Source organism: Nuphar pumila, chromosome 7 (genome assembly GCF_984573655.1).
Source record: "Nuphar pumila chromosome 7, dmNupPumi1.hap1.1, whole genome shotgun sequence".
Classification (NCBI taxonomy): Eukaryota; Viridiplantae; Streptophyta; class Magnoliopsida; order Nymphaeales; family Nymphaeaceae; genus Nuphar; species Nuphar pumila.
The window spans coordinates 14,049,528-14,073,669 of NC_143255.1; the positions used below are offsets into that span (position 1 = coordinate 14,049,528).

A 24,142-nucleotide genomic window follows, 5' to 3' on the forward strand; every position below is an offset into this window, starting at 1 on the left:
CCTAGACCCAGTCTCATCTAGTTCAATCCATACCCAAAATAGTAATTGAGACTCTGTCAGAGCCATCCCGATCTGGGTTCACACCCAGACTGGTTTAGTCAGACCGACTCAGATTGGTTCAGTCCATACCAGTTTGATCGACCGAGACAAGCTTAATAGTGTATTGACCAAAATCAGTCTGGACTGAACCTGGACCAAGTCACTCTCAGTAATCAGACCCGACCCGATCTAGCTTCACACCCAGTCCGGTTCAGTCAGAGCAACTTGATCTAGTTTAGCCCAGACGGGTTCGATCGACTGAGACATCCCTTTTTATTTTCTGAGCTGGTTCAGTTTGGGTCTTACCCAGACTGACCCAACTAATAAGAAAAGACCCGACTCGGTCTAGTTTACCCCCAAGACCGAGTCAGTCTTCTCGAATCATTTTGTCGACCATACAAAGGTTGTCGACTCTCTCTCTCTTTCTCTCTCTCTCTCTCTCTCTCTCTCAATGACAATGCCATTAGCTATGGCTGCTAGCCTCCTAAGAAAAAAAGTAGGAAAAAGAAAAAAAAATGGGAAAGGAGTGTTAGTTGCCGATGGCAGCTCCTCCCATCGGCGGTGCTCCGATGTCTCTCTCTTATTCTTACAAACTCTCTTTCTCTCTTTGTCAACTCTCTCACTCTTTTTTTTTTCTCTCATCAAGTGGGGCAGGGAAGCTCACCGTGAGGACTCTCACAGTGGGTGAGCATAAACCTCACCCCACCCAATGATCATGGGGGACGAGGTTTATCCTCACCCCCCCCCCCCTCTATAACGAAAAAGGGGGGAGATGGTTCCGCCATTGAGGGAACCATCTTCCCCCACATTTTTTTAATGTTTATCTTTCCTCACCCGACTCTGTCAAGTAGGTTTTAGAAAAATACTAAAACAATTGTGCATAAACTAAGGATATGTTCGGTTCAACCCTTTTAGAATCACTCTCTCACAACCGTGAGAGATAGGGATGGCAGTGGGGCGGGGGACAAGGTCTCCACCCCGCCCCGCCTTAAGATTAGAACCTCCATCCTCGGAGGGGATGGATTTTAACCTCCACCCCCGCCTTCACCCTGTTTCATGTCCTCCATCCCCGGTTCAAACGGGGATGAGGCAGGGCGGGGCGGGGATGAGGCGGGGAAAAGTGGCGGGGACGGGGGCGGGGATGAGGTGGGGATCTTGGCGTGGACGGGGCTGAGCGGGGAAAAGGGTACATCCATCCCCACCTCTATCCCCAAACGGGGATGAATTTTAATCTTTGTCCCGCCTCCATCCCCGTTTCATACCCTTCATTCTCGGTCCAAACGGGGCGAGACGGGGCCCCGCTTTCCCCCGGTCCACTGCCATCTCTAGTGAAAGAGTGATTCTAAAAGTAGCTAAGATGACCTTCCTTTTACATGTGATTTTGAATCACAACATCCTGTGAGATTTCAAATCTCAAGGGATGCCTTGTGATTTCGAATAAAAAGATTTGAAATAAAAAAAAATCGTGAACCTTTGCAAATATGTGGTTCATGGGTGAGATGAATGTTGGGTTCCTCCTCTTGCCTATTTGAATAACATCATAGGGTGGTTGCCAGAGAAAAAGGAAACTTGCCGAAAATATCAAAGATAAATGATTTTTTTCTTATTTTTTTTTGCATGGCTGCTAAAGTTGTCGAGGGGGAGGAGCTCGCCGGAATGGATTCCTTGAACCAACTTCTCTCATTGGTCTCTGGCACATAGTTGCCATGACTCATCAAAATATGAGTTTTGTTCATTCATACCCGGGAATTTTGATGTGCGAATTTTAGAAATATTTCATGACTCATTGAAAGTATGAAATATTTGGGATAAAAAGGGTATTCGAGCACATTCTCATAAAGAATATCATAAGTGTTAATTTAAAACATTTTCAGACATTTGAGGAGAAATATTTGGAATTTTGTGTTAGCCTAAATGATTTTGTAAAAAAATCCTTTCAAATGCTTGGTGCTTCGGGTCTTTTGAACCCAAACTCGGTTTTGATCATATTTCTGACTTATGAAATAACATCTTCAATTATTTTGATAAAAGAGGTAGAGGGTTTCAGCTTTCAAACAAGATGAAAATCAAGTCATTTGGGTATCATAGTGAAAAGATATAACCAAAACAAGGTGTCCTTAAAAAAATTCTTATTTTGAAAGAAGGCTTATTTTGAGTATTTTTTTACCTAGAAAACTATGAAATTAGTTTTTTATATTCTAACTTAGAAGAGGATGTTAACTTTCCAATGCATTAAACCTCAAAGGATGTCCAAATAAAAAAAATACCATAAAGTTATGAAACTAGCCAATGCCACCGCTGAAGCTAGCAGCAGTTAGGCTACTGGATCCAGCCTGTTTAGCTAATGGGATTAGAAATTTGACTGAATGGGCAGTCAGCCGGTGGGATACCCTATCCAAACCCAGTTCGTTGGCATCCCCGTGAGACTTCCCCAGGCTTCTCATAAATATCAAAACTGTCGAGTGGCTTTATAGAAATATTTGATCATGGTGGAGGGAAATTGTTAAGCCTTAGCCAAGCCAATCGAATCTTTGTTGGTAAAGTCGCCTCTTGTGATAATTTATTTCTTGTTTTTTAGCTTTTTTTAAGTTGACCTCGCCTGTGAGTTTGTCCGGCGGCTCCGGCCATCGTTCCCATTGTCTAAATGAGCATATTTTTTAGCACTCTCTGGTAAATGGTGTCACCACTGAGATAAAGGTGGAGAGGTCCGACCTCTAAACCATAAATTCATCTTACTCCCTCACTCTTTCCCCCACCATCAAGAGCCCTCTCTACTCCAATCTAGAGAGAGAGAGAGATGAGGAGTGGGTATGTAGGTTTACTGCTGCTCAGTTTCTGCTCAACGCTCTACCCTACGAGAGGTGACGTTCTGGGGCATGGATACACCATCCGTTCCATGGCCATCAACCATGATGGCATGAGCATGACGGCCAAGCTCGCCCTTATCCAGAAATCCCAAAAGTATGGGCCTGATATCCGGAATCTCGACCTCAATGTCTGGTAATTTCCCGATCTCGCCAATAATTCCCATGCTCATGGATGCCTTTTGTATTTCTTTTCCAGTTTTCTTTTGAATTTTAGGCAGTTATATCGTGCTTTAATCCTCTTTGTTTGTTTTGCTTTTGTGTTTGTTTTTTTTGTCAAACAAAGTCGTTGGGTGGAGATATTTTTCAAGGAAAGGTTTATTTAGGGGCCAACCTTTTGAAGTTCTAAATATGGGCCTCTGTTTTTCTACAAACTGTCAAATATTTGCCTGCATTTATTTTTGTCCTTTAACTCAGGTTACATCACAAGCCAAATTATAACAGTGACCTTCATCATGAAACTTTAACCCTTTTTTTTAGAGGATGAAGGTAGGGTTGTCAATAGGTGGGTTTGATTCAGATTAGGTGAAACTAGAGCCAAACCTGATTTGAGATGATGGTAGCGAGTCCGGACCTGGGTTTAATCGGAACCATAAGAGAAGCCATATTCGGATCCTGTAAGAATTACATGAATCAAGCTTGAACCATACTCGATAAAACAATAATAAATTTTTTTTTATCATTTTTATGTTGACAAATTGAGAATCTTAATCAAATTAAACTCAAGTTGAGCCCGTGTTTGCTATGAAATTTCACAAACCATACCTCACTTCATATATTAATCAGACTCTTCAGGTTTGACCCGAATTCTAATCAAGCTTTCTTATTTATCACTAAAGGGCTTGTTTAGTCAGGTCTGGGGTCAAACACGACCCATTGACACGAATGTGCACTTTTCAATTTTCAAGAGACAACACAAGAAACAAAAAGGAAATCATGTTTTCCCATGTGATAGACGTTAGCATGGGGTCCCTTTTTTATTGTTTTTTGGAAAAGTTAATCTCATATTTGAAATTTCAGAAAGGTGAGGCCCATATTTGAAATTATGAGCAAAAGTTGGCCTTAATTGTTTTTTTTTATATTTTTATTTTTTGAGATTTTTTTTCATATTCGTGGCTCACTCTTTGCAAAATTAAAAGATGCCCTAACTTTCTGAAGATTTTTTCAAATTGCCCAAGAAACATTTTTAAATCAAGTGCAACATCTACCGACCTATTGAGTGGTTAGTACAAAGGTGTGTTGTTTTTAGGGTACGTTTGGTTCGATCAAATGATGCTTGACGTGATGGAAGTGAGTGGAGCAAATTTGTTTTTTTAACCTTTTTTTTTGTCTCAAGGCTGGCATTAGGGGTGCACGCGACTCAAGTTAGAGCTGAGCCTAGGATGATCTAACTCAGCTAGGTTCAAAATCACTTTGTTCAAGTTTGACTCAAGCTCGGAGCCGAACTTGTAAGGCAACTCAGCTCAGTTTCAAGCTCGAGTCGAGCCAAACTTAAACAAAATTTATTAAAAATAAAATTTTGCCAAAGAGGAATTTGATTCCCCAACTTCCTTAACCTTAACCAAAGGACCTTAAGCCAAAACAAGTCTTTCAATTATTATTATTGAAAAAATGTTATACATACTAAAAATTCTCAACAAAAAAAGGTGCAAAAAATGAACCCATTACAGTCACAATGCAATGCAGTTCTGATTTTTTTTTTTGCAAAGATATTATATATATGGGGATTGCCATGAGCCGAGCCTTATCAAGCCTGTTGAGCTTTATCGGGTTCAATAGGTCATTCAAGCTCGGCTTATAGCTCGTCCAAGCTTCGCGGACGAGCTCGAGCCAAGTTTTAACCGAGCTGAGCCCAAGCAGAACCCAAACCCGCTTGGTTTGGTGTGCATCCCTAGTTGGCATAGTGGAGTGATGCTTTATCTGCTCCGAGTGGTTGGTAGGGGCTGTCAGTGCACGTCTCCATGCAGTGGAAAGTTGCAGGGTCAAAACCCCATGGTTGGTTGAATAATAACTGGTGGGGGTCTGCCTAACCCCAGCTTGCTTTAAAAAAGAAGAAGAAGAATAAGCTATTTTGTGGATTCCATCCCAGACATAAATGTTATGTAACATCCAAATATGAACAAGGATATAACAGTCTTCTTTCTTTGGCATGAGATGTTGGTCATTCTTGACTTTGTCTCTAGTCTTTTTCGTAAAATCTGCTTATAGGTACGAGACGCACACCAGATTGAGGGTGAAGATAACCGACTCGAACCGCCCGAGATGGGAGGTCCCACAGGATATCATCCCCCGTGGGCCCCAGAGGCCTTTCGTCCATCTCCGATACTTGCAGACCCCACCACAGAACGGTGTGTTCTTCGACCCAAACTCGGACCTCGTGTTTGCCTACACCTCTTCCCCCTTCAACTTCGCCATCTCGAGACGGTCCTCGGGTGAGACACTCTTTGACACCAATACTGATACAAGCAACGACACAGATGGTTCGGTCACCGGGCTCGTATTCAAAGACCAATTCCTGTCTGTCTCGTCCTCTCTTCCGGCTGGTACATCGTCCATCTATGGACTCGGCGAGCACACACTGAGATCATTTCGACTCGGGGCCGATGACTACTTGACTTTGACTATGTGGAATGCGGACATAGGCAGCTCAAACGTGGGCCTGAACCTGTATGGGACCCACCCTTTCTATGTGGACCTAAGGGCCCCGAGCCATAGGGCCCATGGGGTGCTGCTGCTTAACAGCAACGGGATGGACATCATCTACCGCCCATCACGGATCACGTACAAGATCAACGGTGGGATCTTTGACTTCTACTTCTTTGCCGGTGATACGCCCATAGGTGTGGTCCAACAGTACACTGAGCTCGTCGGCCGGCCTGCTCCGATGCCTTACTGGTCATTTGGTAAGACTTTTGACTTTTGTTTTCAAGCATTTTATTTGTAGGTCTTAAATGGATACTTTCCTGGCTGGACATGATCCAAAATAGGGGATCCAATAATAAATAGTTTGGCTGTTATGGAACTTGGCCCAGATTTGGTCCTGCCTTAGCCAAATCCAGTCGAACTCAGACATGTGTTCAGTACCACCACTTCAAAGAACCAACTCGCTCGCTCGATCTAAAATACTGTATAGCACCAATTCAAAGTTGGGTGACACTGAACCAACTCACTAAAGCTAAAATATTGGGTTCTTGACCTGTGTTTATAGAGGTCTAGCTAGTTTGATGAATCTAGATTCAGCTGAGGCTTACAGTATGGTGGTTTTTTCAGATCTGGGAAAAACCCAATTGATGTCCCAAGAGCCATTTAGTTTATGTAGACGTAGCCAACATATACCAAGTCTTGAAAGACTTGCATACTCTGTGCATGCAGGACCATTAGCCCTTGCATGTAGGGATGAAAATGGTTCGGATCCTGAGCAGCTAATTACATGAGAGAGTCAGATCCTGCCAGATCGGGCATCAGTTTCGGATCTGCATTCTTTTAACCAGCTTGAGTCTTTTGTGTGCAAGGCTTTCACCAATGCCGGTGGGGTTACAAGAATGTAGAGGACCTCGAGGGTGTGGTCGACGGCTACGCGAAAGCCAGCATCCCGTTGGAAGTGATGTGGACCGACATCGACCACATGGACCGGTTTAAGGACTTCACATTAGATCCAGTCAACTTCCCGGTTGACAAGATGAAGTCCTTCCTTGACAGACTACACCAAAGAGGACAGAAGTATGTGCTGATACTGGACCCAGGTAAACAAGCAATCTGAGTTCTATTATCTACTTAGTTCATGTGGAGCTACTGGTCTATGCAGTACATCCTTTTTTTTTTCAAGCTTAGCATAATTACCAAATACAATAAATAGAGGTATAAACACATGTTGAGCTCTTGAATCAAGGCTAACGTGTGTATATGCATGCACGCACTATGCATATAGATGCATCAGTGCAACCTCTGATTGGGTTCATCTGCAGGCATCAACGTGAACCAGAGCTACAAGTCATACGTTCGTGGCCTCGAGGCAGATATCTACATCAAACGCAATGGCCAACCATATCTAGCACAAGTCTGGCCCGGTCCGGTCAACTTCCCAGACTTCATGCACCCGGCAACCCTCCCATACTGGCAACGTGAGATCCAAGAGTTCCACGACTTGATCGCCTTTGACGGCCTCTGGATAGACATGAACGAACTCTCCAACTTTTGCTCGGGCACGTCCTGCAAGCTCCCACCTAATGGCAGCCTCTGCCCGCAGCAGTGCTGTCTCATCTGTGACAACTCCAACATGACAGTCTATGATGACCCACCTTACAAGATCAATGCAGGTGGGTCAAGGCGCCCACTTGGTGACCGGACCCTCGCACCAAGCACGGTGCACTATGGCAATGTGCTGGAGTACAATGCTCATGGGCTGTATGGCCTGACTGAGGCTAGAGCCACACGGATGGCCTTGGCCAATGTCACTCAGAAGAGGCCATTCGTGCTGTCTCGGTCTACATTTGTGGGGTCAGGAGTGCACACTGCCCATTGGACAGGTGACAACTCTGCCACTTGGGATGACCTTGCCTTCTCAATCTCTGGCATACTCAACTTTGGCCTCTTTGGGGTGCCCATGGTTGGAGCAGACATTTGTGGCTTCAATGGCAACACCAATGAGGAGCTCTGCAACCGCTGGATTCAGCTCGGCGCGTTCTATCCATTTTCTCGAGATCATTCCGCCATTAACTCACAGAGGCAAGAGCTCTATTTATGGCAGTCTGTTACTGAGTCTGCGAAGAAGGCGCTCGGGCTTCGGTATGGGCTGCTGCCATACTACTACACACTCATGTATGAGGCACACCTGACAGGGGCTCCGATCGCGCGACCTCTCTTCTTCTCTTTTGCGAATGATGTCAACACTCATGGAATTGACAAGCAGTTCTTGATCGGTGAAGGCGTGATGGTATCTCCGGTGCTGAGACAGGGACAGACGAATGTTGATGCATACTTCCCAGCCGGGACTTGGTTTGACATGTTTGATCTTAACACAAGCTTGAGTGTGCCAAGTGGAAGGACAATTACACTTGATGCACCAGTGGATAAGGTCAATGTGCATGTACGTGCTGGTAGCATACTGCCGATGCAGGAAGTAGCAGCAACAACAGCTGAAGCTAGGAAGACACCATTCACGTTGGTGGTGGCATTGGGTTACAGTGAGGGGGCACAAGGGGAGCTGTTTTTGGATGATGGGGAGCAGTTGGAGATGGGTGAAGGAGACAGTTGGACCTTTGTGCAGTTCAATGCTGGGATCCAAGGGAATGCAGTGAAGCTGTCGTCCGATGTGCAAAGCGGCACATATGCTCTGAACCAGAAATGGTTCATACAAACAGTGGTTGTTGTTGGATTGAAACCTGGATCACAGTCTAAGCAATTGGTTTTGACAGTTGATGGAAAACCGGTTTATGTGTCCAAAGTTAAGGTGACCATGGAGGGGAAGGGTGACAATGGTGTAGCAGTGATCACTGGACTGTCTCTGCTGGTAGGACAGAAGTTTGAGCTGAGCATGCAATTGGCCTGAATGAACCTTAGGCGTGGATGTGGAACTTCAATTCAATAAGGAGACGTGGATCGTGGATGTTAATCCCACAGTCACAAATTGTTGCCTTAATTCTGTACTTCTGAATGTGCTATGTTTCACATTTTGCTAGTATTAAATATGATATTTGTCTCTGTTTTTCCTTTTTTTCATGATAGTAAGGCTCATGTTTCACTGTTTGGCATATTCTAACTACTAACTCAGTGACACTGATGGTTGCAAAGAGTAACTTGTGACATGCCACTGGTTGCCTTTTCCAGTTCTTAGACAGGCGCCTTTACCTTGCCACTGATGAAAATCAATTGAATTCAACCTTGAATATTTGTGATACACAAAGCAATAGTCCGCTTTCGGGTGCAATAGTGCATGGTCGCAAAAGCCTGTACCAATGGTCCTTGCATATTGCACATTTACGGTGTGCATAATTATCAAATGTGTTTCTGGTTTTTAACGAGCTCCATCTGAGTATTTATAACGAAGTCAGCAATAACTCAGTCAAAAAGTAATAGAAACCGAAAATCCGAAAACTTTTTCGTGGGCAATGAAGGTGAATTTAGATATTAGTGTAGAGGAGATAGAACGTTCAAGGGCCCAAAGCTCACTTGAGAACATAAACACAAGCACAGACGAACATGAAAAAATGCACAATTTTTTTAAAGTGGTTTGGTCCAACAATGACCAACATCCTCTCTCTCTCTCACACACGAGGAGATCTTTATTTATAGATGTATGTATATGCTCAAAGTTGGAGAGGTCTCTCATGGGTTTAATCTTCTCAAGAATACAAGACTCTTACACTATTGGTTTGTCGTGGAGTTTAGGTTGGACTTGATCTTCTCTCTTGGATTCGCATTGAGAGGAGTCCTCTCATTGAGAGAGGACTCCATGTTGGACTCTCTTGGATTCATGTTGGGACTTACTGCTATCTTAACATGCCCCCTCAAGCTAAATTTTGAGAGATTGAGCTTGTCTTTAAAGAAGTCAAACTTAGGTTCGAAAGAAGCACAGTGAGAATATCAACAACTTAAATTTAAGAAAGAATAAACTGCACATCAATTTTGCCTTTGAAAACCTTTTCTCCAAAGAAATGATAGTCAATATCAATATGTTTGGTTCAAGCTTGAAACATGGGATTTGCAGCTAGATACATGGCAGTGGGATTATCACACCATAGAGTAAGGGCGTCACCAGGAACGACATCCAATTCTGTCAACAACTCTTTGAGCCAAATTAGTTCAGAGATAACACCTGCAACTGCTTTATGTTCCGCTTATGTAATAGATATGACAACAATACGTTATTTGGTTGAGCTCCTGGATCACATATTTATTCTCATAAATATCAAATAATCACTCATAGACTTTCAATCATCTGGGCTTGACCTGTAGACCCAAATTTAAAGTTTCCTTGAGATATCTCATAATTCTTTTTACATAGGCTCAATAATCTTGACTTGGTTCATGCATGAACTAACAAGCTTTGTTAACTAAATAAGCTATATCAGGTTTGGTAAAGATGACATACTAGGTAACCCCAATGATACTTTTGTACTTAATGGCGTCTTCTAACAATGTTCTCTCGTATCTAAACACAACATTTGGTGCAACTGGGATAACTATAGGTTTATAACCTGTCGTACTTGTTTTGAGTAAGACATCCAAAATATATTGTCTGGTATAACACAATTCCTATGAACTCATGAACCACTTTAATTGCAAGAAAATAACCTAGAAGAACTAAGTCTTTGATAAAAAAATCTGGACCGTTTGTACCGTGTGCATATGTTTTGGGTTACTGGATCCGGAAGTACCATGGAAAATATGGATGCAGATCCATATCTGCTTCATCGGATTTATCTGAACTTGCCTCTTCAAATTTGGTTTTCGGTTCAGAACGATCATGAGTCGGTCCGTATCCGATCTGTTGTCTGAAACCAAACCGACCTAGCTCGGCTGCAGGGTGGGTTCGGTTCGACCCACCTAATTCCGAGCCCACCGTCTGCGGCTCAAGTTTGATCCGTTTCTTTGGGTTCTCAATCTTTGTGGATCAAGCAAACGTTATCCATCTCCCTCCCCTCCTCACTCTCCGTTTTCCGGTCGACCGGAATCGGAGAAAAACCGGCCGCCGGCGCCAGAACTCCGATCCCATGGTAATGGAAAATCGGTAAAGCCGTGTTTGGCTTCTCTTGTTTTTTGCTCAGAAGGCCTCGATTTTGTTGATCGTCTCGCTACACGTTTTTCATCTGAACCTGGATTTTTAAGGTTTCATGAATTCTAGGGTTCTGGAAAGTTCCTCTTTTGTTCCGATGTTCGTTTTTCTGGTTTAATTCTTAGATTGTTCTTGGATTTACAGTTTTTTTTTTGGGTAAGAATTGAGATGCTTTGAAAAATTTTCAGTCTGTGTAACCTGGATTTTAAGGGTCGCATGAATTGTAGGGTTCTCGAGAGTTCCTATTTGGTTCCGATGTCTGTTTTTGAGCTTAATTTTAAGGTTTTCTTTGGGGGAATTGAGAAGTGCGATTCCTAGCGGAATTTTCGCGTTTGATCTTTTTTTCATCTGTGGTGTTCCTCTTTGATATGCCTGTTCTGAAAACAATTCTGGATCCCTAAACCTTGAGTCTGGATTTAGTTAGAAATATGGAAGTTCGTTTGCGATTTGTTTAAGTTTCCTTGTGTGTTTTCGTTGGTTTTCTTGGTAATTGTTGGCCATTTTGGTTGATTGGTAGTTCTGCTAGTGCTTCCTTAGGTACTGTTAGAGATGTGAACATGCAATCTTGGTTTTGATTATTTCGCTCTCATGGTCGCCTAGGCGCCATATCTATCCCCTCCCATCATGTTTGTCTTTAATGTTTTCATGGTTTGGTTGATTTCTCGTAGTAGTGATGGTGGTGGTGGTGAGATTAGTATCAATAATAGAAGAGGTGGCAGTGGTGCTTGTTATTATTTTTGTTGGTAGTAGCAACAGTAACAGTAATAGTGGTCGACCTGGCTGTTGTATTAATAGAACTAATCATTGTTTTCATGGTGATAGTGATGGTACTTGAAGTAGAGCTGGTTTGTTTGTGTTTGTCACAGTAGTAGTAGTGGCAGTGGGAGGAGGAGGTCTCTAGTAGTAGGAGAAATGGTGGTCGTAGTCATCGTTGTGGTAGTATTAGCAGCAGACGAGTAACAGTAGCACTGTAGTGGCAAATTGGTTTTAGTTTAGTCTATGGTTCATCATGTGCTTCTTGAATCTTGTGCAAATCTTACTATGGCACTAGTTTCGATTAAAACCTTGATACTGTGGTAGTAGTAGTAGCACCGGCGGCAGTAGCAACAGTAGTTGGTTGTGTCTATAATGCTCAGTCTATGGTTCATCACAAGTGACCAGACTGTAGAATCAACTAGTTCCCTGTTAATCATGTTCAGCCATTTTCACTGTGAGGGCAGAATAAAGCCAACTACTTTAGTTACTGGGTAGGTGTCCCCCCACCTTAACTGCTGTCAGTGTTATGGAACTAAGATAGGATCATATGATGTGATTCATGATCAGATCATGTGATTGATGACTTACCCTAGAACTGCATTCAAAGGAGAATGTTGTAAATTGTATTAATTATAAGATCTGGAGACATACTTCACAGAAATATAGGAGTCATTATGAATCACAGGGTCCAGGTCAGAACTGTATAGCATGTTCTTTCTTTCCTTTTTTACCTGAATGATGGCTTGTTCAGAATTGATACTTTATGATATGAATGATAGGTGGCTTTAGGCTGTTGTGCATCAAAAGCCTTTCACCGATTGCTCCATATGTTTTCCATTTCGGGGGTTTCTGATTTCGACGATGACTTAAATCTGCTCCATGCTTCAGGACAAACAGCATATCTGTTGGAGTCTGTCAGTTGGACTTGATAGAAAAAAGAGGCATCGTGCAGTCATTGTTTTTTTCCCTTCATTAGGTAATTGACACATTCTTTTTTAGTCTTCCTTCATAGTAGTTGATTTACTCTACTTTGTCTGTTTGTGATGTCTAACAGGTTACAGTTGTGAAGAGCAGCACTTTGGCTATCATTGAGTTCTCATATTCAAAGGTTTTAATAATCAACTGCATCTGTGTTCATCTAATAAATTTTTTCAGGGATTGAATGGTTGTTCCCTGTTCTTCATTCCAACTGCACCTGTTAATTGTAAAGTTCTTGCCTGCTGAAATTACAGATTGCAATGTCTTTCTTGGGCTTCCTTTATACCTCAAATATTTGATCTATGGTCTGCTTATTTTTAAAATATTAACAATTTTGAAACTTCCTTTTATGATATTTTTTTTATTGTCAACTTTGGAAACTATCACATTTGCACTCGTTCTCTGCTGTGTAAGAATTTCTTGTCTGAAGAAAGAGAAAATAGACAGGGAGGAATCAAAGGTAATAAATATAGACAAGATTGTTTTGCAGGGAAAAATATCAGTTTCATAATCTGCAATCGTCTCATATTAAAGAGATTTGGATAGCTACGTAGATACATTGTCCATCTGTATTGTCCATCCCTGTCAGAAATATTTTTGTTGGAAATTTTCTTGGCTACAAATATCTAGGCAGATTTTAGGAAAGAAAAAAGGAAATGTTAAAAGTCTTGAACTTTTAAGAAAAGCAGTAAGACAGAGAAACAGACGTTTGTGATAAATTGAAAATTGAGATTTTATTTCTCTAAAAAGAGAGATTTTAGAATATTACTTGAATTTTCTGATATTTTCAATATATTTCTCTCTTCCACCTATACTGTACATACCTACACACACATACATACATGCATACATACATGCCTATATATAGGGTAAATATTTGCTACTATTGAGCTGCAAATCATGGATGCTAGCTGTATCAACTCAATTTGACCACATATGTGTCTTTTAGCATGGATTGTTTTCCAAGGACTATCATATTTTTTCTGACATAAAAGCGTAATTTTTTGAGCTACATAGCATGGATAGTTCTGTTAAATTATGTATCAATATTTGTAATCTCATATATATATATATATATATATATTCTTATCCACCCAAAAAGGGTATTTCTGTAAATTCCTGTTTTACACTTGTAACCTTTCTTTTTATTTTATTTTTTCCTTTTTTCTTTTTTTTTTGTATTTCGTGCCACATAGGGAGGCTCCCCAAAGAGTCGTTGGGGAGCCTCCAACGGTCACATATGTGACCATTGGAGGCTCCCAACGACTCTCTTGGGAGCCCCCTATGTGGCTCCTTTGCTTTCTTATAAATAGGGGATTCCCTCTCTTGTATTTTTATGACTTTGAATCAAAGCCCAAGTGCTCAATAAAGTGATTCCAATATTTTTTATGCTGTTGTGCATTTGTGAGTTGTGCTTTTGTGCACAAGTGTTCTTATTGTGCATGCATGCCAAGTTTATTATCAAGAATATTAAGGTCTTGATCTTAGTATCTTGTTGGAGATACTTTTACATGGTATTAGAGCCTCGTTGAAGAAGGGGAATCGTGCATCTTTTCATTTTTGAAGTGCCTCGAAAAATGTGCCTTCAAGCTATTGAAGTTTGAAGTGGATAATCTTCTTCGGGCAATATTTTAGAAGCCTCTTTTATCTAGAAAGACTTGAAAATCTTTTGAGGTACGTGTTATTTTTTATCTTCTACCCTCTCTAATGGGTGAAAAAGACTCCCACTTCTCCCTTGGTTTTAAACTTAGTGGTTCAAACTATCATGTTTGGGCCAGCAATATGGAAGCCCATATCAAAGGAAAGGGTTTTTTGAGGTACGTTCAAGGTTCAATATCAGAACCCGAACCCAAACTTACAATCATTGAAAAAGGAGATATTAAGATTCTTGAGGGGAAAGATAGACAAAAGGCTCTAGAAGATTATTCAAAGAGGCATGATGAGTGGGAGATGAAGAACTTCAAGATCTTGTCTTGGATTTTTTCGTCTGTAGAAACCAAGGTCAACGCCAACATCATTAAGTTCAAAAAGGCCTCCGAAGCTTGGTTGTACCTTGAAAAAATGTATACTTCAAGGGACTTATCACAAAAGTATTACCTCCAAAAGAAGGCTTTGACCCTTCAACAAAACGATTTGTCTATTCGGGAATATTTTGCCGAACTATCGTCTATTTGGGATGAGCTTGCTATGCTCGAACCAAAATGGAGCGGAGAAGCAATTGAGTTAAGACACAAACAACTAGAGGAAGATCGATTCTTCAATTTTCTAAATGGACTTAGACCCGAATTTGAACAAATTTGGTCCTCTCTTCTATCCTCCTTCACATCTCCCTCTATTGAAGATGTAATCACTAAGCTTAGGGGTGAGGAGTCCCGTATAAGGATTAGTAAGAATAATCCTAGCATCCTTGCTACATCTTCTTCTCAAGATGATTGTGAAGGGGTTAATGCCGTGTCAAGACCCGGGAACAATATGAAGGCTTACAAACCTCCTCATTTCAAAAATCAAGGACAAGGAGGAAATGATCGATATGGCAAAAGAGACTATAGCAAATTAACTTGCCATTTTTGTAAAGAACCTGGGCATATCAAACCCATTTGCCCCAAATGGAAGAAAATCCTTGATGCGGCTATGGCATCCCAACCAAAAGAACGACCATCTTCATCAAATGAGCCTCTTTCCCTTCAACAAATTGTGGATGCTCTACAACCTCTTCTCAAGGGAGGCATTTCCGGAGCCACTATGACATCCTCCTCATCTCTCGGTAAAACATCTTGGCTCCTAGATTTCGGTGCATCTTTTCACATGACTCCAAGTGCTTATTTTCTTTTCGATTTTTCTAAAAATTCTCTTCTATCTTTTGTCTCAACGGCGGATGGAACACCTCTTGAAATTAAAGGAATAGACAATTTTGATTCAAAAAATTCGTCTTATACCAAAACTTAACTTAAACCTCCTTTCCGTCTCTCAACTCTCGGACTATGGTTGCGATATAAAATTCTCTTCTAATAAATGTTGGATACAGGATCGCCAGTCCGGGAAGTTGATTGGGGAAGGCTCTAGGAGAGAAGACCTCTACTATGTTGATTTTCTCTAAATCCCCAAGAACCAGTTTTGTAATGTTGCGCAAAACAAAGATATTCATGTATGACATAAGAGACTGGGGCATCCCAACATTGTTAAAATCTCTTATTTGTCTTTTATTAAGCATCTTTGTAATGAGAATTTTGTATGTAATGAATGTATTCTTGGGAAAATGAAAAGTCTACCATTTACTCAAAGATCCATGTTTACAGCAAAATCTTTTGAAATTGTTCACTCTGATGTATGGGGTCCGACTCCTGTGATATCTAAAGGAGGTTTCACATACTATGTTATTTTTGTGGACGATTTAACTAGATTTTGTTGGATATATTTTCTTAAATATAAACATGAAGTTTTTTCAATTTTTAAAACATTTCATATGATGATTTTAAATCAATTCAATGGAAGTTTAAAAATTCTTAGAATAGACTCTGGTGGCGAATATCTTTCAAATGAATTCAAAAGTTATCTTGATAGTTATGGTATTCTTTATCAAAAATCTTGTCCAAAAACCCCACAACAAAATGGGTTGGCTGAATGAAAACATAGACATATCATTGAAACAACTAGAACCTCGCTCATCTCTCAGAATATTCCAAAAAGACTCTGGGCTGAGACAACCCTTACATCGGTCTATCTCATAAATAGATTCCCATCAAAAAATTTGAACAAGGTTTCTCCGTTTGAACGATTGTATGAAAAAAACCCTGATTATAGCAGGTTACGGGTTTTTGGATGTAAATGTTTTGTCCTTACTGACAAAAATGATAAACTCTCCCCCAAGGCCATTCCTTGTGCCTTTCTTGGTTATTTCAAAACTCAAAAGGGTTTTCGGTGTTATGATATTAAAAATGATAAACTATATGTTTCCAGAAATGTAAGTTTTTTGGAAAATCTAAGTGGTTTTGAAAAACTTGAATCTAATGACGAGAATGTAGACTATTCTTTTCTATTTGATCTTTTAACTGAAGGTGATGAAATTAGTGATGATGAGTCAAATCAGAATGACTCAAGTGATAATGAAACCAGTCTTGTGTCCTCTTCATTTCATCAACATGTCAATGAGGAACTGCATAGAGATCCCATAACCTATACTCATAGAGATAGAAATACTTTCAGAAGTGCTCTTGAAAGATATGATGATAGGACTGCTCCTCAAAGTGAGAAAAACCTTTGTAGTACCGAAAGATAGAGAAAAACCCCTTCTAAGTTCATCTCATATGAGTCTTTTTCACCTAAACATAGAGCTTGTTTAAGCGCCATTCATTCTTACATAGAACCTAAAAACTTCGAAGAAGCATGAAAATGTTCTGAATAGGTAGCCACAATGGATAATAAACTCGAATCTCTGAGAAGAGTTAAGACATGAGTATTTCAAGACCTTCCTAAAGGTAAGAAAGCAATAGGGTGTAGATGGGTATTTAAGGTTAAGACTAAGAGTGATGGGACCCTCGAGATATATAAGACCCGTTTGATGGCAAAAGGATATAGTCAAGAATATGAGATTGATTATGAAGAGACCTTTGCCCCGGTAACTCGAATGGTCATTGTATGATGTCTTATAACTGTTGCCTCAATCAACAAATGAAACATCTATCAAATGGATGTTAAGAATGCATTTCTAAACGAAGATCTAAATGAAGAAGTATATATGGATGCTCCTCCTGGAATGAAGTTTGCTATAGGAACGGTGTTTCGCCTTCGTAAAACACTTTATGGTCTGAAACAAGCCCCCAAGGCTTGGTATGATAGGCTTAATTTCGTAATGATAGAAAATGTTTTTTCATTCTGTTTTACTGATATTGCTTTGTTTGTTAGAAAATCCAATGCAGGGATTGTTATTTTACTTCTATATATGGATGACATGCTTATAACCGGAAGCGATTCTAAAGGGGTTAACAACATAAAATCAATTTTAAAGGATATGTTTGAATTATCTGACTTGGGATTTCTAACTTATTTTTTGGTTATTGAAGTAGCATACTCTCATAGAGGGTATTTTTTGTCTCAAACTAAGCTTGCATCTGAGATTATTGACAGGTCAGGTATTACTGATGATAAGGTTTGTGAAACTCCTACTATAGTAGAAGCTAAAATGAAAATTGATGATGGTGTTTCTCTCTCCGATCCTACCTCCTACAGACATATTGTAGGATCGTTGATGTACCTGAGTATTACCAGACCAGATATCTCACATGCAATTCATACGGCAAGTCAGTTTCAACATGCACCTACTTCTGTTCACATGAGTGTCGTCTTACGAGTCGTAAGATACCTAAAGGGTACTCTAAATAAGAGAGTTTTTCTGTCATCTTCTTCTGAGTTAAAATTAATTGCTTATACTGACTCTGATTGGGGAGGTGACCCAAATAACCGTTGCTCTACTACTGGTTTTTGTGTATTCTTAGGCGATTCACTGATCTCGTGGAGATGTAAGAAACAACAAAAAGTTTCTCTATCTTCGACTGAAGCTGAATATCGTGACGTGGCAACTACTACCATGAAAATTGTATGGATTCATCAGTTGCTTAAAGACATGTAGATCACTATTGAAGGGCCTACTAAGCTTTGCTGTGATAACAAGAGTATAATTTAAATTGCCAAAAATCATACTTTCCATGAGCAGACTAAGCACATTGAAATGGACTGCCATTATGTTCGTGAAGTCTACTTGAAAGGAGTCATTGATCTACTTTATGTTACTTCAGAATATCAGTTGGCAGATTTTTTCACTAAAGCCTTATATGCACCAAGATTCAACTTTCTCCTTGGCAGACTTCCGGTCATTATGCCCTAAGTTTGAGAGGGGGGGGGGGGGGTGTTAAATTATGTATCGATATTTGTAATCTCATATATATATATATATTCTTATCCACCCGAAAAGGGTATTTCTATAAATTTCTGTTTTACGCATATTTCATTTTGGAATATGCTTGTAACCTTTCTTTTTATTTTATTTTTTCCTTTTATTTTATTTATTTTTTTTTTTGTATTTCGTGCCACATAGGGAGACTCCCCAAAGAGTCATTGGGGAGCCTCCAACGGTCACATATGTGACCGTTGGGGGCTCCCAACGACTCTCTTGGGAGCCCCCTATGTGGCTCCTTTGCTTTCTTATAAATAGGGGATTCCCCCTCTTGTATTTTTATGGCTTTGAGTCAAAGCCCAAGTGCTCAATAAAATTATTCCAATATTTTTTATGCTGTTGTGCATTTGTGAGATTTTGTGAGTTGTGCTTTTGTGCACAAGTGTTCTTATTGTTCGTGTATGCCAAGTTTATTATCAAGAATATTAAGGTCTTGATCTTGGTATCTTGTTGGAGATACTTTTACAAGTTCTACCAAGCCCTATATCTGTGTCATGCACCCATCTCATACACATATTGGTATCAAGCACTCCTAGGTATGGGTTTACTAGATTTCAAATTTAACTCGATCAATTTTTCATCTTGTGATCCACTCAATGTGTAGCTTAAGCTCAACATGAAATGTCTTGTTCATTACATATTTCATTTTTTGTTACTTAACTATATACCTTTGGCATTCATTAGACTTTTTAGCTTGTAATTGACAGTCTATAACTTCATGTCTAGAACATTTTGTAAAATGAACCATAATTGTGCATTTTTGCATGTGTATTTGTGTATGTATGTACACACACATGCACACATGCTTGCTTGCTCGCTTGCTTTTATGCTCTGGGACCATATCATACCTGTACCCCTACCTACATGACAGTTTTTGAATCATGAATTTTTCACACACTGTGAGCCAGTGAGCCTTGTTTTTTGCAGCCCTTAAAAGACCTGATTAAGCATTGCAAAGTGCAAACACATGATCAAAAACCCATTTTCTGCTAATAAACCATGTACATCACATCTGTACCATCTGATTTAAAAAAGAAATAAAAAATATGAAAAAATAGTGCCTTCAATAGAAGCCAATATTTACCCTTTATATATATAGTTACTTTTGAATATCATAAACCATATATGGTACCTTCTTGTTGTAATGGTGCCGTTGTAATGTGTTTGTCTTTTCTAAAACCGTTCCATGTTTTTTAATTTGTCATGCTATATAGTATTTTAAGTGGGATACCTTTCTTATCTATATTGTGATTTTGTATTACAATATTTTAGGACAAATTTCTCATGATTGCGTTTGCAACATGCTTTTGAGTGAGTTTATGGATTGTGCATTTGTTGCTTAAATACACTGATTTTGGTATTAATCTGTTGGTTGTAGGTCCTAATGATCATAAAATGGTTATTTAGGAGGTATGAGCGATGGAACCCTGTGCATCCCACATCTGGAACATTTTGGGGCATGGGGATAGGAATTGGGTGTGGAGCTGGTTGGGGTCCAGGATTTGGTCCTGAGGTCATTGGCTATGTTGGAGCTGGTTGTGGCGTTGGGTTTAGTGTTGGCATCACCCTGGCTGGAGTTGGAGTTGGACTTCCTGCAAATGGCCTCATGCAAGTTCCTTATAATGGTATGCAGCTTTTATTTGGGTGTCCTATGTTTTTTTTCAGTTTTTCACTTTATTTCTTCGACTCTTTTTACTCCAAGGTATATGTTTCTTTTGTTTATGTTATCATGAGTTTATGCATGAACAGTTGTTCAATATATACAATCTTATCTGATTTGAATATAATGTTTGTATAGTTGAAAGCAGGCGCTAGGTTTTTTCTTCATAGATTTGTACAAAATAACATCATTAAACCAAGCTTAGGGAACTTCCGTTATAAATTATTTGACCGCCCTGGACACTTGTGAAACATTGAAATCATGTTACCAATTTTATGGCCTCTTGTTAAACATATTATGCATTCTGTATAATCGTAATCCTTTCTGTTGTATTTGTGATTGATAACAACCACGTGCTGCGATGAAATGTTGCATATGTTGATCATTTGTGTTCAAATGGTTCATATTATATTATGGTTTGAAAGGCAGGCCCCTATTGATGCTAAGTTAATTCTCTTCAAAGTTTGTACTATTTTGTTAAGCCAGCCACTTCTACTGGGTCATGGACCAAAAACCTAGTCTAATATATCAAGGCAACAAAATTTAATCTATTGTCACGTGGATATGGCTATGAATATTTCACGTATAGGTGGCAAATAAGAGAATTTTATGAAAATGAAGATGCATTTGAAAATTATAGTTTCTAAAATTATATTATTCAAAAATAATATGAATAAAATATAGAAGAAACATATTGGCTGTGTTCAACGTGTCACGCACGTCATGTTACCTTAGATGCATGGCTTAAAATCTTGTGTTATTGTAGCTAAGATTTTAGTGGAAAAGCAAATAAAGATATTTCTGCAGTTTCTGAGATTGTATTTTATTTATGGAGATAAATATCATCCTTTTTTTACAGCTTTTGCAGCAACAGGCAACAATACCTTGGAGTTTGCCAGATCTAGTGTGATTCCTGCCATGAATGCAGCAGCAGATGGGTGGAGCCATGTGTCACACCACTTCCATTGATTCCAGATGGAAGCCAATAGAAGGTTATCCATGGTCAAGGTCCCTGTTGGTGTTGACCCTGTGGAGTTGAAGAACTTTACAGTGGCTTCTGAATTATTTGTACGACTCAGAAATACATGCTTATGTAGGTGTTGCATCCATTGAAAATAAGATGAGTGAGAATCGTTTACGATGGTTTGGGCATATTCGGCGAAGGCCTAATGATGCTCCGGTTAGAAGGATGGAGAAATGGAAAAATATATTAGCTAAAAGAGGTCGGGGTAGGCCTAAGAAGACTTGGATGGAGATGATAAGAAAGGATATGAATGCTTTGAACCTCACCGAGGACATGACATTGGATAAAAATGATTGGAGAAGGATTCATGTGGAGGACCCAGAATGATTTTCTTTTTGGTTCATATTGCCGACCCCAATTGTTTGGGATGAAGGCGTTGTTGTTGTAGAAATACATGTTTATTTGTTAGTCAACGGTCAGGATCCGACTTCAAATAATGTTTTCACTTTTTGTATAAAGAATTGGTGTAATAATTCCTGAACTATGTTAGTTAGTGGAAATGAATGAGCCGTATCGTTTTTCAATGCCAATATGTGTCATCTCTTACAGTACAACTGAAATACCAGGCGGAATAGAACATTGAGGAACAATGTTGAAAAAAGAGTAAAGAACCATGTCAATAACACGGAGACTGTGCAGTGCTGTTGAAATTTTCGAAACATTTGTTTAGAAAGAACCTCCAGATTTGTGGTGTTGCCATGCTTTTTCATTGAGCATTGCTTTATGAAGAAAAAGCACTACAATGTCCAATTTATTAGTTTTTTCAGCTAGTATCTCCATTGAAAATTCTCAATTGGTTGTACTTTTGTCATGGTCACTCAAGTGCGAAATCAATGTTTTCTGTTGTTCACTTTCATGAAAAAATTGAATTAATATATCATGTGGTAGTGGATTTCCAAAAACTGCTCAGCAACAGTCTGACAAGTGCAATGACATGTTTGGTGCATATCAATCAAAATCCACATGCTGAATTAGTACAACAACAACAACAACAACAACATGCTGAATTAGTATCAGTTTAAAATAGTTAGTTTAATATGAGGCCGATAGGGCTTTCAAACAGATAAATTTTGGACAGAGTTTTGCCTGGACTTATCCTATTTTGAACAACTTTACCACAGGTTGGATATGGGATGTAATGATTTTCACGGCATGTTTGAAGACATTGGGCTTGGTGTCCAAATCAATGTTGCCAGAGAAACAATACAAGAAGCAAAAGCGAGAAGCAATGCATTTTAAAATGTATAAGGAGCGAGAAGCGAGGAATAAAAAAAATAATATAAGAATTGAATGAGAATCAAAATGGAACACAAATAAAAACTAAAATAAAAGTAACTATTCTTAAATTTTATGATTTTTTGGTGTAAGAATTAAATTTGTAACAAAATCTAAAAATGATGATTGTCAATTTACATGAAAGTGAATGAGAAGCATGAGAGAAAACACATAAAAAACATGAAAAGTAGAGTGAGAAAACATATAAGAAAAATAGATGAAGCATGTGAAAAGAATAGGAGAAATGTGGAGAATCGAGATTCCTATCAAGTTTTGGAAGTGAAGAGTATTGCGATTCCGAAGCGAGTTTCCTGGAAGCGGGCGCTTTCAGTAACTTTGGTCCAAACTGGATCTGGTGTTGGTTCCACACCGCATCCGAGTTTTAGGATGGGAGATATCTAAAAAGAATCTGTGGTCACTAACTAGCCTATCTAAGCCAAATGCAAAACTATACCTGGTGGGCAAGGGGGGGTGAGGGGTTAGTACTCATGGAGTTTGACACTGCAGACGCTGACTCTGGTACATGGTCAACGTGACACCTCTCGGCCTGTACAAGGACATTCTAACCATAATAGTGGTTTCTCCATGTTACATGTAAAACAGATTAACAGTTGAAGCATCAATTCATACTAATGCTCATAATCAACAAATGAGTGGTACGGATGTCCTACAATATGGAACTTTGAGCAATTTCACCATGTAATGCTCCATTTACTCTAAAGTCATTCAAAAGACTAGTTATGAAATCTGCGTGTGTTATTCCTTCATTGTTCTGAGACTCAAAAGAGCAGAACAGAGTGCTAACGATGTCAAGAGGAGCATCAGCATCTGTGACTTGGTCTCTAGGCTTCTGAACCATAACACAGAAAATGAAGAATTCTTTGACAATCACTTGTTAACAGAAAATGGTAAAGACAGAATTGATGCCAAAAAAGTAAAAGCTGCAAGTTGTCGTATGCTTTGCTCATCTGGTAGGGGCAACTTGTGAATGTCATCAAGTTGACAGGACGTCGGCATCCCTTGCCGCAAGGTCGAGGCTGTGTGTACTCCCAGGTGGGCAAGGGAGACCTCAAGGGTTTTACCAACCGGGGGTCGGTGATTGGGGGAGGGAGGGAGTGTATGTGTGTGTGTTTATATTTACAGAGATACAGTTCCCCGTTGAATCATTTTAAGCAGCACAAAAGGCTCGAGAAGAACTCAATATGATGAAACCTCTGGCAGTTAAAGTCATCCAGAAGGTAATATCTGCCTTTCTCATAAACCAAGAAAATATCAGGATAATGCTAACAGAGCCCAGCTACATACATATAATATAGCAAGAAATACCATAAACAAAATAAAACTTCTGGTTGCAAAAATGTATACAAAACCAACTTTTTGAATTGGCATGATTTTTTGCAGGAACATATCTCAACAATTTTTCATACTTTCAGTAGAAAAACAGCATTTCATCATGAATAGAGAAATAGCATGTAACTGCAAACTTGCAATAAAAATCATAAGAATCTAAGTAGCTAGTTTGCATGTAATCGATACTTAGAAGCTCATTGCTAGGCACCAGCTTCATTCATCCCAGGTTAGTTGCACTATTTTTCACTAAAACAAGTATACTTTACCAAAAACATTAAGGCTGTGTTTGGGGGCCTTGAATCGGAGGTTGTGTTGTGGTTTCTGCAATGCTTTCTTGCTGTTTGGGAGCAGTGGCTTTGCTGAAACAATACGTTGGGACTGGTGTTGGCAGGCCTAACACCACATTTCAACACCTTTCACGAGAGGATGTTTTTAGCAACTCCATCTCTCAACATCACACATTGGAAAATCG

At 39.6% G+C, this 24,142-nt stretch overlaps 1 protein-coding gene and 1 long non-coding RNA gene across 2 annotated transcripts; both read left to right on the forward strand.

Moving 5' to 3' along the window:
• The first annotated feature begins 2,608 nt into the window (after window positions 1-2,608).
• On the forward strand, window positions 2,609-8,620 carry LOC149831213 (alpha-glucosidase-like). The gene is made up of 4 exons (XM_090012006.1): window positions 2,609-3,039; window positions 5,112-5,806; window positions 6,416-6,646; window positions 6,869-8,620. Exons 1-4 carry the CDS (start codon window positions 2,837-2,839, stop codon window positions 8,449-8,451), a joined length of 2,712 nt encoding a protein of 903 aa, XP_089868132.1. The 5' UTR covers window positions 2,609-2,836; the 3' UTR covers window positions 8,452-8,620.
• Window positions 8,621-10,518: 1,898 nt separating this feature from the next.
• Window positions 10,519-21,575, forward strand: LOC149831214 (uncharacterized). The gene is made up of 5 exons (XR_016432998.1): window positions 10,519-10,618; window positions 12,322-12,409; window positions 12,488-12,541; window positions 19,740-19,986; window positions 20,881-21,575. It is a non-coding gene; the product is annotated as an uncharacterized LOC149831214 (long non-coding RNA).
• The last annotated feature ends 2,567 nt before the right edge of the window (window positions 21,576-24,142 follow it).

Bases quoted from the DNA above. Each gene is read 5' to 3' on its own strand.
- LOC149831213 (XM_090012006.1), top strand. From the start codon at position 2,837: ATGAGGAGTGGGTATGTAGGTTTACTGCTGCTCAGTTTCTGCTCAACG. The intron at 3,040-5,111 runs GTAATTTCCCGA...ATCTGCTTATAG, and splicing joins AATCTCGACCTCAATGTCTG to GTACGAGACGCACACCAGAT. The intron at 6,647-6,868 runs GTAAACAAGCAA...GTTCATCTGCAG, and splicing joins TGTGCTGATACTGGACCCAG to GCATCAACGTGAACCAGAGC.